General features: G+C 38.2%; 2 protein-coding genes across 2 annotated transcripts in view; one reads left to right on the top strand and one right to left on the bottom strand.

Moving 5' to 3' along the window:
• Positions 1-7099, top strand: part of LOC110041786 (ras-related protein Rab-34-like) — a 24668-nt gene extending 17569 nt beyond the window's left edge. The window contains exons 7-10 of the mRNA XM_020747119.2: positions 671-752; positions 1648-1738; positions 4709-4834; positions 6528-7099. Coding sequence (XP_020602778.1) covers positions 671-752; positions 1648-1738; positions 4709-4834; positions 6528-6607 — 379 coding nt within the window. The 3' untranslated portion in view covers positions 6608-7099. The remainder of the gene's footprint in view (positions 1-670; positions 753-1647; positions 1739-4708; positions 4835-6527) is intronic.
• Positions 7100-7560: 461 nt separating this feature from the next.
• Positions 7561-15828, bottom strand: LOC110041773 (neuronal acetylcholine receptor subunit alpha-10-like). The gene is made up of 5 exons (XM_020747105.2): positions 15392-15828; positions 12280-12419; positions 11530-11574; positions 10865-10974; positions 7561-10037 (listed from the first exon to the last, which is right to left on the bottom strand). The coding sequence occupies exons 1-5, from the start codon at positions 15507-15509 to the stop codon at positions 8810-8812; spliced, it is 1641 nt and encodes a 546-aa protein (XP_020602764.2). The 5' UTR covers positions 15510-15828; the 3' UTR covers positions 7561-8809.
• Positions 15829-17242: the final 1414 nt, after the last annotated feature.

The following is a 17242-nucleotide window of genomic DNA, read 5'->3' on the forward strand; positions in this document are numbered from 1 at the left end:
AATTCCTTTAATATCGATACTAGTTCGGATTGCAGTAGCTGAAGTTTCAATTGCGATCACAGATAGATATGGTGACAGAGGATCCCCTTGCCTAACACTTCTGCTTAACTCAAAATTAGCTGAAAAAGATCCATTGTTTATAATGCAGCTGGATACATTACTATAAAATGTTCCACCCATCTTACAAGACTGTGACCAAAGCCGAAAATTTCTAAGTATTTAAAGTTCCATTCAAGGCTGTTGAATGCCTTTTCAAAAACTATGAATAATAATATACCCAGGATATCGAATGTTTCAGTGTATTCCATGACATCTAGAATTGATCTAGCTGCTTCACCTGCATGTATGTATCGACCTGAAACATATCCAGTCTGATTGCTGTGGATTATCTCCGGTAAAATTTTAGTAATTCGTGTTGCTATTACTTTGGATGCTATTTTAGTGTCAACATTGGTGAGAGAAATCAGTCTCCAATTTTCAAGACAGGTTCTGCAGCTTTACTTAGGCTGGTGAAAAAAAAAAACTGTGTTAAGAATGTCAATGTTAAGCAGATTAGTCTAATTCAGTAGCAGTTCGGCAAGACGGGGGGCAGGATTCCTGGTAGTTTAAGATACCTCTTTTGTCTCTTCCCCAGACTAGGCTAAATGCACAATTTTTTTGTTTGATACAGACAATGGCTGGAAGAGGCTTTGGAACAAAACACGACAACATGTCCTGAAATTTTCCTTGTAGGCTCCAAGAAGGATCTCTGTGTAAGTAGGGTTTTACTTCTTCCCATTTTTTCAATATTTCTGCTGTATGGCTGATTTTCTTTTAAAACTGTACACAGTTCAAATGGGGTGCTTATGGTCAGGTCAATATTGCTTGCTGCAGGATCAAGAGAAAAAATAAACTATGGTAAACATTCATGGGGATAATGCAAAGGAAAGCAGAAGTAAACGAACCTGTTGAATTGTTGTAGAAGTCATTGTGCAAAAAAGGCATTAAATTGCTGATAATTATTATTTGCAACAGAAGATAGATGATAATTATCTGTATTAATTATAATTTATGATAGTTTGTCAACTGGACTCAATAATTGTACCTGTTGGTAGGCTTTGGCAGCATGCCAGGTGAGTTTGGTCCAGCCATGGTTTGTATTTTGGTAGGATGCAGAATGACCTATTAATGAGCCAAATACCCATGCAAGACCAAACAAGGCTGATTTGCTTGAAGCATATCAGAAAAGGTACAATTAGTGATTTACTTTAGCCAAATTGGGCCGAAAATCTGGTGTCAGTGACTTGGCAGTTCAAAAAAATGTTCAAATGTTGTTATTTATAGTGGTCAATGCGCTTAGCTACACCTAGCAGTAGACAAGGCTTCTGATTGGCTAATTGCCGATTTGGTTAAAGTAATTCTTATTAGTTGCAATGTGATGGGGACGGATGGTGGAGGCATCTTGCCTAGTTCCTAGGCCTCAATATTTCGCCTCAGTCAATCGTTTTTACGTCATGTCTGGGGCGAAAAGTGGGCGTTCGTCTCGTTCAATTTCCCGTGAAGGCCTGGGAGAAAGCTGTACAGGAACCTGGCAAGGGGGCATTCAGTTGTGTTAAACATCTTGTGTTAAAAACACAATTTGTAACTTGGCTGAATTTATTACCACAGAAAGACACTAACTTCTCACAGATGGAGATGAGTGCCTTAAAAGTAGCAGAAGACATCAATGCAGAATACTGGAGTGTTTCATCCAAATCAGGTACTTTCTCGTTCGCGTTGGAGTTTTGTAATCTTGTTAATCATTTTGTTTTATCTGTTCATGAACAGGCAATAGCCTAGGATTGGGGGTAGGAGTGGTACACTGATAAGAGTTCTCGCCTCTCACCAGTGTGCTTCAGGTTCCAATCCTGGATCCAGTGTCACATGTGGGTTGAGTATGTTGGGGTAACCCGAAAACACTGATCCCCGGTCCGCGGAACTCCATTACGGACCGGGTCCGTGGACTACCCCTATGGACCTGCTCTACGGACCACCCCAAAATAGTGTAAAAATAATAAATAAAGATTTCGTCTTTGGGTTGTCTAATAGATTACTCGTGTCGGGGAAATTTCGAGTGTTTTTAACACCCCCCCCCCCCCTCCCCCCTCAAAAAAAAATTGCCTAAAAGCTGTTTTCAGTGTAAGGAGATGCCGATGGCAAAAAGAAGGAAAGTTCTTACCTTCCATTCCTGGCTCAATCTGGGTATGAAAGATGTGTTTTTAGGTCGTTTAAGCTTGTTTATAAACAACTATTGGATGAGGTTTTCATGATATCCAGAATAATCAAGGTCAACGTAGGGGTTATCAGCCGAAGCCGAAGGCAGAGGCTGATAACCCTTACCAAGACCTTGATTATTCTGGATATCATTATCACAAAAATAATTGTTTTATTATACATTGAACGAAGAAAATGGAAGTCATGTTTTTGCTTCTTTACTGACAACACAAAGCGTGCGAACTTGACATGATTACCCGTGACCTTGAATGTCCTTGACATGATTATTGTATAATCTGCAGAGATGACGTCACAGGCGCTGATTTCGAAAATTCACTGTGCGCTTTCGACCAATCAGAAAAGAGATAGTGAGTTCAATGTATAATAATATCTGTAATTCCGCTGAGCAAATTGTGAAGCCTGGAAGGAGTTCACGAACCCACGTGAAAATGGGATGGACAAAATGGCAAAGGAAATGGCAATGTGTAATGATATAAATTGCGCCTGAGCCTGAACCCAAGTCTGATAAATTTGCAGAATGTAACGTTCGAAATTTCGCCGACACGAGTAATCTATTCAGCAACCCGTAACTGAAATATTTATTATTTTTATTCCATTTTGGGGGTTGGTCCTTAGAGGGGGTCAGTAGGGGTAGTCCGTGGGCGGGTCCATAGGTCGTCCGCGGACCCGATCCGTAGAGGGGTCCGCGGACCGGGGGTTAGTGTTTTCGGGTTGCCCAGTATGTTGTTGGTTCTCGTCCGTACCTCTGGAGTTTTTCTCCAGAGACTTTTGTTTTGCTTGCTCCTCAAACTCTATTACTCCAAAGCACACAGTCACGTATTCGCCGTATAGATTGGAAGAAAGTGTGTATGACTTCTGCAAAACTGCATGTATTTTGACTCGCTATCCTTCGACAACAAGTAACTGAGCCTGCGTCATCAGGAAAGAATGTTTTGTAGCTCGGCGACGGCAAATGGCCATGACTTGGGGTAAGAAAACAAATCTTCCGTGTAGCAAGGCAACTGGCCATGGTGACCCTCAGATCTGTGGTCAGAAAATACATTTTTCGATTTGTAGCTCAGCAAATTCATTGGTTGTCAGAAAACAAACTTCCCGTGTTGTGTAACTCGCTAAAAGGCCGTGTTTTGTAGTCAGAATGGTTAATTCACCTTTTTCATTTGTGAAACTGAACAAAATGTAAATTCTAGCAATGTAAACAAATACAAACGCAAAATTTAAAAACATTTGGCGACGCGCTGTCTTGCAGGGTCGCTGATCAAAACTTGATTGTCTCAAGAAATATTTGTTACAATTGTTGGCGATCTGAAATTGAGTTCTAATTGTCGACAACAGTTCAAATTTTATTTCCTGGAAAATATTTTGTCCAGTGCAAGTTAATTTATCGTAGGCTATAAGCTATTCATCGCTAGTTCAACTTCACGTGCAGATCGTTGTCTGACATTCGATCAAACTTAGTTTCGAACGCCACCAAAGTAGATCAAACATGCAAAGTACGGGCGTGAACGCACTGCTCTAATCTTGAATATTACTAGTATTATATATAATTATTATTAAATCATACTGTTTACAGTACTTGCTCAGGATGTGTTACTGCATTACAATAGATCATGTATTTGCTTTATTATCATAATGCTTTATAACTTTAATTCTTAAAATACTATTGTTACGAACAATGCCTTACGTACAATGTAATATTACAATACATTTCTCACTTTTGTTTTGTTACTTCGTATCGTTACGTTACATCTTTGTTGAAAAACAAATAAAGAAAAAGTTAGTTTACTTGCAGAGGGAAAAACGTGCACCCTGTAATTTACAACATCATTTTTACGTTGGAAAAAAGTGCATTCATGTACTTTTTATACTACTGATATGAAAGAAAATTAAGAAGGAAAAGAACGTCGAGGTCGCATTCGCTATGAATAACTTGAAATATTTGAAAAGTTTCGAAGTACAGTAGCCTGCTTCTCTTAAGTACAAAGTACAAGTCTATGTTCGGCACTGTTGACTAATCTCAAGCAAGTAGGAACGATTAAAACAACGTTACATGAGTTAACGTGATGTTGAAGTGAGCAATTGTAACCGTGAATGGTTTGATGATAGGTTTGGACACTGGCACAATCCCAAAAAAGATGTAACAGTATTTCAATAGTTTTTTCTTTTCTCTTTCTTTTTTTTTTTTTTTTCGGAAAGCACAGATTTCTGCATGGTTGGAAATTCTTATTTGATGAAGACATTTACTACATAAATGATAAGACACGCATTTAGCGAAAGAATCGTGGCAGGGAGTGCGCTGAAAGACGATCAAATCTTGAAACACAAATTTATATTTTTTACAATTCTCTTTGCGTTTGTTCATCTATTTTACTAGCTTTTTTTCTACACAAGTTTTCCTTTTCTTTGCCAATATACCTGGTAGACTCTCAATAATTAATGATAGCTATTAAATTCGTAGGTGAGAATGTCACAGAGCTTTTCCGTCGTATAGCAGCCATAACATTTGAACAAGCAATCCTTCGTGAACTAGAGACTCACGGAAAAAGAACTGGAGGACCGCAGATTGGCAGTGGAGGTGTTTTGAGTAAGTGATTCTAATCTGAATCTGAGTAGAAATGCACTCTGTATTTTCCTTTACAGTTTATTGTGTTCGTTAATGTTCCATTTGTCACCGTGATTTACAATCTGGGAGCTTGAAACACGCTACACTTGCTGTCATAAGAACTTCAGGGCTCGATGATACCCGGGTATGTTATGCCAGGTAGCGATACCGAGTGGTCCAACTAGGATCACGTTGCCTTAAGGTTACCGTATACCTTCAGGGGTGTCTCGCGTCCAAGCGATGTAGCGCGTTCGGTTTAAGCTGTAGATACCTAAGCCCCTATATCAAATTAAAGCTTATAGAGCTGGCTATCAAACCATACCAAAAATTTTGAAATAAAATGAATTGCCAATTTTTTCACGGTCACCAAATGCAAGCGTCCTAATCACCTTTTGGAAGCTACAAGTCAAAGCGAATTTTGTTTTTCGCCAATTTATTTTTTTCCTCGGTTTCAGGACAAAAAGCACTAAAAAAGCGTGTCTGCGTTTTTCCATATTCAATTGTAGTAAAAAGTTACAGAACATTTTCGAAATAGGATTAAAAAAATGTGAAGTGATCGTACAAAAATCGCTCTCGGAGAAAAAATATTTCGAAATAAACAATTCGCAGACACGTTTTTGTTTTTTATATGTTAACCTAGCTACTGTCCAAATTTGAGGGCAAACAAACAAATTCCGTTTGAGTTGTAACTCTTTAAAGTGTCTGCTTCAAGTGAAAAAATTTATCCGAGAAAACAGCGCTAAGAAAAATATCTTACTTCGCAAACAAACTCCGCCCACAAACGCCTTCAACTGGGTTCTCAGATCACTGAGCCAATCAGCGCTTGGAAAATTTACTACCATTAACTCGCGGTGAAATTTACGCGTGAATCTGCAAAAAAAAACCTTGCGTTTCGCAATGTGCTCAAGGCGGAGAGATAATTTTTCTGCAGCTGGGTTTTTCTTGAAGCTGGTTTGGCAAAATGGGGAAGACGAAAAAGGATACGAACGTTAGAGTAGCAGGGCGACGAGAACAAACAAAAGAAAGCGCGGCAAAGCAAATGTGCATGGATAATATTACAATGGATCTCAATGAGTTGGACGATTCATCGGTATCGAACTCAACAAAAGAGTCACTGTAAACATCGCTGTTATCGCTGTCGAGTTCCCAAATTTTACACAACCTTTCTCTTCTCTTGACTCGATCTTTTTGCCCGCTTGATACGTCCGTAGCTTCATCCGCGAGGCCAACTTTCGCTGCTTCACTCATTGATGTATTTTTATTCATGCTTCGCTCTTTCGAACTGGTAAACGGACTTTTCCGTGGTCCATGTTTACTTGTAACTTAATAGAATTACATCTAACACGAAAAATGCTTGGATTAACAATGCTGATTAACTGAGTAGCCAGCCAATTCGTGGTATCTATATCGGTAATATTCCCGCGAAAGTAGTCTCGGTTGATTGCATACACTTTATAGGGCTGTCAATCAAGAGGGAACTTTTACTTCCGGCCATAACGTAAAACATCCATTTCTCCGCCAATATTAGGTTTTTTTCAATTTTGTTTTCAGAAATTAGAGATTACTCTTCGACCATTAGTTTGAACCAAAAATCCAAATTTGAAGAAAATTGCCGATCTGAAGGTATACTGTAACCTTAAAGCGGCGCAGTTACGAGTGTCCATTTTAATTACAGGAGTGGAGAAGAGAAAAAAAGAAGAAGAAGAAAAAGAAAGGCGACAAAGATCGAAGTGCTGTGGGGGTCGTGGGCATTAGTCCCTTGATGGGAAATTCCACGCATGTGCGGCAGAACGGTGCAGCTGGTCTGTTATATCAGGGGCGCGGACATCCGTCTGTAACTTAATTTGTGAAAATGCAAGCTAAACGACTTGGAGATGAGACATGATGAAGATACAAGAATTTGGCATTCTTAATCATTTCTGATTACGTTATAACCGTGAACTACCGTCTTTACCATATCGTAAGCCTGTATTTTTTCTTGCAGTGGTTCGAATGGTACAGTCGAAGTCTTCGCGAGTATTCGTGAGCACCCGCTGTATTTTCTGACTGACTGATGGAAAAAGCTTCTTGCAAATCATGATCCCTCAAATTATAAATTAACGAATTCAAAAAATGGCATTGATAATTATTTTTATGGAAAAAAACAAGCCTATGTAGTGATGTATAATGTATTTTAATGGTGTCAACTGGGCACAGACACCGACGTGTGAATATATTTTATAAAAATAAAAGAGTGATATTTTGTTATCTCTGTTTCTTGTACTCGGAGAAGTGAATTTCTCAGCCCAGTCTTGCGTGACAACAGGCGTTCAGTAGGAACTTGTACGTATACGAAAAGTTTTTAGTAGTATGGAAAAGAGGGTAGAGGGAACTATTGTGAGTCTTATCAAACAGCACAACACAAAGACCCCGGCACCCAGATCAGATCACTGCATTCGACGAATAACACGCCAATCCTTAGGTCACTGAGCCACCCACTCATTAGAAAGCGGTCCTATAATGAAGATAACTTTTAAATGTGCTCCAAACCATACCAAAGCTTTGGGAGTACCCCCTTCTTTAGCACTGGATTAAGATAACTGATGATGTGCTTTGCAGTGCTTCACAAGTCATTTCACGGCCTGGGAACTTGTACAGTAAGCCTGAAAACGACAGCTTAGTTACATAGATAAATTCTAAGTTAGCACCGGTTGCTCTGGGAGGATTGATTTTGTTTTTGTTTTGTTTTTTTGTTTTGATTTATTTCCTCCATTTATTATTATATTACAAAGATATTTTTTTATATTACAAAGTTTTATTACATTAGAAGATATCTTTCTTTAAAGATATTTAAAGATATTAAATAAAGCACGAAATGGAGAAGGGCACAATATAGTGAGACTAATCAAGGCCCTTAAAATACTGTATATTACCATTTTTTAAACACAAACACACACAAGCACACAACATACACACCATGACTGCAATCAACTAAATTTAATACTGAGCAAAATAATATTTATAAAGCGCCTTCTTAAAGAGAGGTTTAGATGAAATACTTCGAACAGAAGGAGGGAGGTCATTCCAGTAGTATTTACCAATAACGGTGGGGCAAAACTTCCTTATGTTTATTCTAAAGTGAGGAACAAACAATTGCTGGGTAGATGCACTTCGTGTAGAATAATTATGTTGCACAAGTACGAGAGATATTAAAAAATTACAAGGCTTATTGTCACTGATATGTTCATACATCAATAAACATGTTTATAATTTAACAATATCACGAAATTTAAGTAAACCTAAATTAACATAATGAGGAGTAATAGAAACTTGTAAAGGAACATCGTTCATTATTCTAACTGCTTTATTCTGTAATCGAATGAGTTGAGATGACGGGCTATCGTAATAATAATAATAATAATAATAATAATAATAATATAATAATAAATAAATATTTATATAGCGCCTATCCATGCCTGCTCTAGGCGCTGTACAATTCGCCAAAATGAGCTGTACTAATCTTAATAATTAAAAATGTGCATTTAAGAAAGTAATAGAAAGTAAAAATCGCTAAGAATAACAAGTTTTCTTAAAAAGATGAGTTTAGAAAGCATAGCAAACGAACCATTTGATTGTTTCATCGGAGTGAAAATCAAATGTAAAATTACAGTTTGTAAAATCTCCATTTGGTTCTTGTAATCGAATACTTTTACGCTCAAAAACCAAGTTCCAATACGTTTTTTGTAGCTCAAAAAACCAAGTTCCAACACGTTTTTTTGTAGCTCAAAAAACCAAGTTCCAATACGTTTTTTGTAGCTCAAAAAACCAAGTTCCAATACGTTTTTTGTAGCTCTTAATATTTTGATGTCATCTTGGTGTCGATTTGCATTGCTGTCAATCAAAGCTGCGCAAGAGGATTGACGTACTACAGACTCTATGACATCACAACCTATTTTTAAGACAGCTTGGCACAATTCCTCATGACCGGAAGAGTATTTTCTGAAAGCGAGGCGCCTTCAAAAAAATAGCAAGGAATGTCACTATGCCACATATTATAGAGACCCAAAGCAAGGCTCGATCCAGGACCCTGGCGGCCATGATCCACTCCCAATGACGTAAGGTTAACTCGTATTCTGCCAGTTCCTCACCATTTTCATCCAGGACCCCAGTAAAGGGCACAGTACTTTCGCTGTCCCTTATTCCGTCAGATTCGAGGTTGTTAAGCATGACGTCATCACCATTAGTGTTGTGTCCATTCAAGTTTGTGGTCTGGACCGAGTTTGCGTAACGCAGGCCTGCGTAGTCAAGATTTTTCGATATTATGAACACGTTTTTGAGTTCAGCGACAAGTCCATCGTCCTTTCTCTCAAGATTCCCAGGGGTGGTTTCGTCTATAGCCGCGAAGGCTGCATTTCGCCTGGATGTCTGGTTGCCTTTGTACTCCGTTACGCGTTTGCTTCCTCTTCGTATGGATTTCTTGTGTTTAGGTTTTGGACAGCTTTTTTCGACGGTTTTCCTCAGAAGCACAACACGAGCCGTCCACTCCAGTAACAACTTTCTCATCCAGCGTGGCATTTTCTTGTTTTTGCCCGCGGTAAAGTTCAAAACCACGGTCGTTGCGAGAAGTGAAATACTGATTTCGACGCTGGTGGCAAAATAGTACTGACCGAGGAGCGGGAAATCAAACGAAGGGAAAATATTCGACGTGAGCTGCTGGAAAACTGTCATGGCAAGCAGCACAGTGATGCTCAGTCCAATCCTCTCTCCGCACTCTGGAGGGAGAATAAAACCCAGGAATATCATGGTGGAAATGAGAAAGCACGGGACGATCAAGTTAACACAGTACACGAAATACACGCGTCCAATCACTACGGTGACCGTGACGTCATCAAAAGCCTCGTAACGGTACTGGACAACGTTTCGTTTAGACGTGACCTCGATGATCTCCCATTCGCCATTGTTCACGTACTGACTGGATATCCCAGTCATGTTTTCTGGGCACATGCGTATATCCTTGCTGCTTGAAGCCCAAGAGCCGAACTTGAGCGAACACGTTTGCATGTCAAAAGGGAAGTAGGTGACATCTAAAGCGCAGACGGATTTGAACAGGGCGGGGCTTGTCCAATCGTTTTGCCCGTTTGATCGCATGATGACTTTAGTTTTGAATGTTGTTGGTCCACCACCGATACGGTCTTGAAGGTCAACACTAAAAATAGTGCATTTCATTGGTTAATTGCTTTGGCCTGGACAGCATCACTAGGAGTGCTCTGACAAATTTACTATTCCATCAACATGCATATGGAGTGATTGAACTATTTTTAGTAACAATTTGTTTCCCGCGAACCTTTTTTTTGTGTGATTCGGAACTTTTTGTGCAGAAACACGGACAGTATGTTTAATTTACATAATACTGACGGATTTGTTTTAGATTTTGAATGGCTCTGTCTCGTATTATTTAAACTATCGTCAGGTTCAACTGATTGACAGTTATGATATCGCCAGATTAAGTATTCGATTGAAGGCCTTTTGGCGAGTTGATCCTGGCTTCTCAGCTCCAAACTTGAACAGGTGTAGCCGCGTGGAGGGACAGAAAAAACCATTTTCCCTGCTGGTTTTGGCACATGAAAATACAAGGAATGTTCCTCTTTCTCAAATGTTAAAAGGGACTTGTTTGTAGGATAGTACAGAGTACAAAGTGATTACCTGAGGTCCCAGAGGAATAGAAACAGAAATCGATTCTAAAATGGCAATTGTTCTCGACGAAAACAATTATTTGAATTGCAAGGTCAGTTAAAAGGTATTTGTGGATTGATTTAATTTAATTAATTCATATCTAACAAAATGGATTTATTTTGCTGAAAGAGCACACTACTACGTTGCAGATCCTCTCGTAGGCCCTTTGCACGATACGGTCACATGGTGAGGAATTAATTATGCTGGGACGCAAGTTACACAGTGGGACTTCCAAAACAAAGGAACTCGTACCAGTCCAGCCCGGATCGTGCAAAGGGCCTATCATGATGATTTCCTTACTTGTTGTACATGAGTATGTCTGGTACCCAGACCGTCTCGGCGCTCGTGTGGATGGTTTCGATGCCGCCATACTCCGAAGGATTCCATTTGAGAAACGGATTGTACCATTTCTGAGTGAGGAAAAGACAAGTTTATGTTCGTAATCATAGTGAGATTCAACTTAGTTTTACTTCGTTCTACTGCTAGCGCAAGGCTAGATTAAGTGAGCATTTTCTCAAACTCATCGTTTTAACAGAGGAAATCATGACCGTCAAGGTCATGATTTTAATTAGCATTGATTTTTGCGATTTTATTTCTACGATTTCCCCCTAGTTTTAGCTTTGATTGAGAAGATAAATTTGAGATTGAAGACTGTTTGGCCACATTTCCAAACACCGCGAAGTTCGTCTAAAAGTAGCGTTAACATCCTCGGTGAAACACGGTCTTTCTTGTTTGATGTATTACTTGAAGTACGTCAAAAATACTCCGCAGCGTGCTTTATTTTCAACCCTCTTCTTCTTCTTAGTTTGTACTACCTCAAGCTATCAAGAATGTCGTATATTCTCAAATCCTCTTCCGGCTACTAGTAATATCTAAGAAGGATTCGTACGTAGATTAGATAGATAGAGCCAATTATTATTAGAAAAGGAAATTCCACCTAGTATTGCGAGAAAAGAACTAATTACCTGTCGAACCCAACCATAAACTGTGATTGTCTGCTCCTTTGCATTCTGAAACAGGAATAAACATCGTACATCAAGAGATTAGCGTTTATTTTTCTGCTCTGACTCAGGGTTAACGCTGAAGATGTTTTAGCGATGTTTAAACTGTTTACGCTGAAAGTGTCAGTGTTTCTTGTTTTGCTCTGATTGTCTGCTCCTCAGCATTCTGAAATAGGACTAAACGTCATAAATCAAGAGATTAGCGTTTCTTTTTTTTCTGACGCAGGGGTCACTCTAAAAATGTTTTACTCGCCAAAAGTGTTTTACTTCTCCGCTGACGCAGTACTCCTCTTTTGAAAATGTAGGCTAATTATCTTTGGTCGAGCGGGGGGAGGGACGTGGGATTTTTTAATATAATAATATATATGAAAAAAATTACTCGATTCTGATTGACTGAGAGCAGTGCATTTCAAGTGTATCACCAGTGCAGAAAGCGTAATACCAGTGCAAATTACACATCGTAATTGTAGATTATGATTGGTTGAAAGACAATAGGAAATTTCTAAGCCAGTGGTTACGCCAATGTTATAACGTAAAATGATGACAAAAATTTTGTGCAGAAATTTAATTGAAAAAAGTTTTCTTGAATGAGAAAAAATGGCTTCAAGAAAGATCTTCCGGCACTTCTTCCACGCGAATGTTTTCCAAATCGAACGAGAAAAACCGTATGATCATCTTTACACATTTGCAGAATACGATTAAAAGTGAACCTACCACTTCTTTGATGGTGATGAGTTCGAAATCGAAAGACACTTTAACTTGCTCTGATTTATTGAGCCGCGGTAAAAAGTCTTTCCTGTAGTTGTCGAAGAGATTCTTGGAAAGATTCTTCCTCAAAGTGCTCATTTCAGCTTCTGCAAAGAGACACTTCTCATTTGATATGAAAGCACCACGTATATGCTAGCTAACCTTACTCTAATGTTGGCTGGAATCCAGTAATTTGAGCGCATTGCATCATGGAAGGGTCTGGAACTGAGAGTTACATGTTCTCGCTCGGCTCCAGTCCTCCTAAGTTGTCAGGCTCTCGTCCTTCTCTTTAATAGACCTTTTTCGCTTGGGCGGTTTGTTTTCCCATTACAAACCGCGTGACATTCTGTAGAGAATTTTTCTTTTATCCATCTTAAAATTATTTATTCCTATGCACACGACTATTCGAAAATTTGACAGGAAGAATTCTCAAGAGTATCATCACATGGTCTGAAATGGGCCAAAAAGCGCCCAGTCGAGAAAGGTGTATTGCTTTTTTCTTGCTCTCTTTCTTTAGGATGTTGTTCTGCTGTGATTTGTGAATCACAGCAGACCATCATCCTAAAGAAAGAGATCAGTGAAATCTACAGCGAAATTTTTTCTTGATGTCGCAGTAAAGAACAATTTATCGTTTTGATTTGGAACTCTTTTGTAAACCAAGTTCCGTTGTGGTCTTAGAAATGATAACAAGTATAAAAGGAAATGTCAGGGTTTATTATCGAAAAGAAATTGAAATTAACATGGGTCTTTGCAATGAGAATGCATTTTTGATAATCAAACTGGTAGCTACGTTGATAGGTACGTTTCAACATTTAAATGAAGGTGGCCTTATTCGGAAAAGTTTGTTTACAAAACATGACGTGAGTAATGACATGTATTGACCGTAAAACATTTTGAGCTCAATGAATGAAGCGATTCAATTAAGTTTGTAAGTTCATGAAAACCTGTTTTTGAATGAATTTCCAGGATTTCACAGGATTTTCGGCTGCCTGTTCAATGACATACGTACATACTTAACTTTTCCCCTCCTCAGTGGGTCTTTTCAGGATTCAACAATAATCAATACGTTAATATATATATTGAAGGTGCGTGTTTCTAAGTGTTCATGGATATGACTAACACTGTTCCTCAATAGGAAATAGCCAGCTATTGAGAATGATTTATGACGAAAAAATAACATTTTCTTGAAACATGTATGGTCTCTATAGAGATCTTGAAATAGGAACGTTTTATATCAACCAAATTTGTGCTGCGAAAAAACCTTCATCATTCAACCATCGAACTGTTTAGTTATATCGAGTGCTAAAACAAACGAGTGTGTGATCTTTTCCGACTCCAGAAGAAAGTTGTAGTCAATGGTTGCTGAATGTAAGAAATTTTAATCTACAGAAAAGCACTCTTTATTATTTAGCTCTAATTCTCACCTAATTGTTGTCAGATCTTTTCAAGAGGACTTTATTGAGAAAGCCTATTAAAAATTGGATTTTTCAATAGCTTCTGATGTGAATTCGTCCCTTAATTCGCGCAAAAACTCTAACTTTTATTTATTCATTTGTAATTTATGCATGTGCATTCGTTAAATTAAATTTGACAGTTTGTTTCCCAACATAAAGTTTGCCAAAACATAGAAATTTTAATGCAATTCTGGTATCATGCAGGTGTCAGTTTAAACATTTGAATTGAAACACCAAACAACATTTGCAAAATCTAGAAACTTGAAAAACACATTGATAATAATTTCCATGCTCGAGTCCATTCAAGTCGATCGATATCACCACTCCGTTTAACATATTATTTCGTTCCTCCTAGCGGTATATCTTAAGACATGACTGTGCAATGCCAAGTAAGACATTTTGATCATTTAGCTGAAGTTTAATTCATTTTCGATTAAAACGACGTCGCTGACACAGTATTAGTGACATGTCTTTAGCCTTGCTGAAATGACTCATCAAGTTTTTGATCTCAAACATATGACGACAGAATGGACAATTTGGCTAAAAACGTTTTGTTTAAACATTTAATAGCAAATAACCGTGTAAGTTATCAGCTCCTACATTTCATTTTAGTAAAAATGACCGACGCGTGCTCATTAATTTCGGTTTTAATTATTAGTCTATGCTGATGTACTGTTCAATGCATGCTAAATTCATTCATGTTGACAACATTCAAAATTACGCCAGTGGCTAGTCAATCGATAACTAGCTGTGGGCTTACAAGAAAAAAAAATCTCTCCATAATATAAGTTACTGTAAAATGTACTTCTTCAGTAAATACACGATGCCATCACAACGTCATGACTCGCTTTCGTCTTTCAGCGTTCAAGTTTTCAATTCCAGAAAGATTTCACTGCAAACACTCATACATTTGATTAAAAAGTTGCAAAAAAACTGTGCTATAAGCATTAATTTATAACCGCGATAGCCAGACGTGGTCATAGAAGTCGTTTATGGTTTAGCCGGGGGTGTCCTCTCTTCATGTGAAAAACTAAATGTGAAAAGTCTGGGACAGACCTGATTCCCTTTGTGACATGTTTTGATTATTTTACTGCAAGAAAAGCACATGGCTTGGAACACCAGCCATAGGTCTTTAAAATTGCGTGCGGTAATATTCTGCAAAGATCTGTTTTTAAAATTCTGAGAGCGGGCCAAGAGCTGCGATCGCAACTCGTTTTCATTGTGTCGTTAAAACTGTTCTGTTTAAAACAATTTCAGGGTCAAACTCAAGAAAAGCAAATATTTATATTTTTGTAGAAGGACTGCAGATTATTTTAAATATTTCAATAGAATGCAACGAAAAAAATTTACGTTCTGGTAATCCCCTTGTCAAATTTAATACGAGTTTGCGTTGCTTTGTTAAGGCAACACAATCGTCTCGCAATTTAAGAAAAAAAAATTCAAACGAATACTAACAAGGCGAAAGAAATGGGAAAAGATCTAAACTGCGGCGTCGAGGTTGACATTTCAAGAGTATATGTTACAAAAGAAGATCAAACAGTTGTTTTGTTGACTCAATATCGTTTTGGTCTTTTCCCGTTGTAGGAATTAAAATCGTATTTGAAGTTAGTTACACTTAAACTTACGTTGGCCATCACAGAATGCTTGGAATGGAAGGAGCACGAGGCACAGAATACACACCAGAAACGCCATGGAAGATGTTGAAGACCTTTGAGTGTTACTGCGAAGTGATCTGAAATTCATCACCGTGACATCGAGTATAAATTTCTTTTGGCATCGTTTAATGTTTAATGAATCCTCTCAAGGCTCATTATACGACTCTACTTGACACCCTAAGGAAAAACGCTGTGCCTTGTTATTAACCGTGATAAATGGAAAACAAAAGTGTTGAAAAACATTGCAAAATTGAAACTGTGACACGTTCGATTAGTATGTTGGCGACACGCTGCGCATAAATAGAGTAACGAATTGAGCAATATTACCTGCGGAAGTCCGAACGTCAAATTCATGTTATTTTTTTCGGCCTACGTATACGACATGACGAGAAAATTTAAATTACGTTTGAGGTAGATATGTCGCTAATTGCGCAATGACCGAGTAATGTGCAGAACTTTCTTAAATTCTGCTCTGATAATGTGTTTAGTTAACTGCTTCGAACGAAGAGGCTGGCCCCTGAAATAAACGACTCTCAATCTGGTAAAGTCAGTACCTTCCAGAAAGTCAAGACCCTCCGAAAATACAGCGACTAACACATAAATGATTCAGCTTTAGGGCTTTTAAGGCTTATGTCCAAATGACGAGAAACGCACTAAGAAATAGCCGTAATGCAGTAGAATATTGAAAAAGGGACTTATCATCGAATCATAGCAACCGAAAACCAAGGAGCCGAGTGAGCAGGCAAAAGTTTTTTTTCTTCTTCTTTTTTTTTGCCGTAGACATTTCGAGTGTAAAGTAAATTAAACATAGAGACTTTTAAATAAAAATTATGTATATGTTTTTACTTTATGACGGGCCCTAGTTACCCTAATTATTTGGGATGGATGGTCCGAAAGAATAAAAGTGGCTCTTCAGAAGGAACTGAAACACGATGTTAAATTTCTTAAGGGCTTTCCTTTTCAGTTTTTCAAAATGCTATGACGATTTCGCTGCCTACAAAAACTGCAGGTGTAAAAATTGACAACCTGGATCTAAATTAATTTTAAGGCATATGACCTCCAAAAAAAGTCCGGGAACATGAAAACAGACAGCATAAACCGTTTTGTTGAAGAAACGGTATTAGTTATGTATTGAAGAACAACTCCCGACAAGATGTCCCGTGAGACCCGAGATCAGACGCGATTCGCCTTTGCGAGTCTCTAATTATGGTCATTACATTAATTTGCAAAACACTCGTGAAATTACTTTTTATTTTCACTCCGTCCACATAATCGTGTATTAGCGACACTGCGAAACAAACTTGCAATTACTCGCGTACCTAGACTTAAAAGAATCCTTCCGCTCATTAACACCCCTTTTAAGTCTTTCCTTGATATTCAGAACTTGTGAGCAGGAAAAAAATCTTGAAAGGATATTTTATGCCTCTTGTGACCATGAAACTAAGAATGGCAAAACACAAATTTCCCTAGCCCTTTCACGTCCTCAGGTTTAAAAATCCTGAAATGTTGGTGTTACTTCAAAGCGATACGCTACAGTCAGTAGATTAGTTTCTTTAAAATGGTCACCTGCCTTGTTAAATATGCGTCAATGGCAGCAAGAAATGAATTTTATTCGCACCGAGGAGTTAATAAAGTTGTATTATTACAATAAGTGATAAACTTATCAACAGTCTCATTTTCTATATTACCAATGCCAGTTATGCTGGCATCGGCCACAGTGAGTTGAGGTCTTCCAAAGGAAATTGAGAAAATATTATAGCTTGTCCTGTGGCTGATGTTTAGCTGTGTATGATACACGGTTTTAAGACTGACTAATTTGTG

This window comes from Orbicella faveolata, unplaced genomic scaffold (assembly GCF_042242905.1).
Source record: "Orbicella faveolata isolate gen_17 unplaced genomic scaffold, um_ofav_v1 contig_47, whole genome shotgun sequence".
Classification (NCBI taxonomy): domain Eukaryota; kingdom Metazoa; phylum Cnidaria; class Anthozoa; order Scleractinia; family Merulinidae; genus Orbicella; species Orbicella faveolata.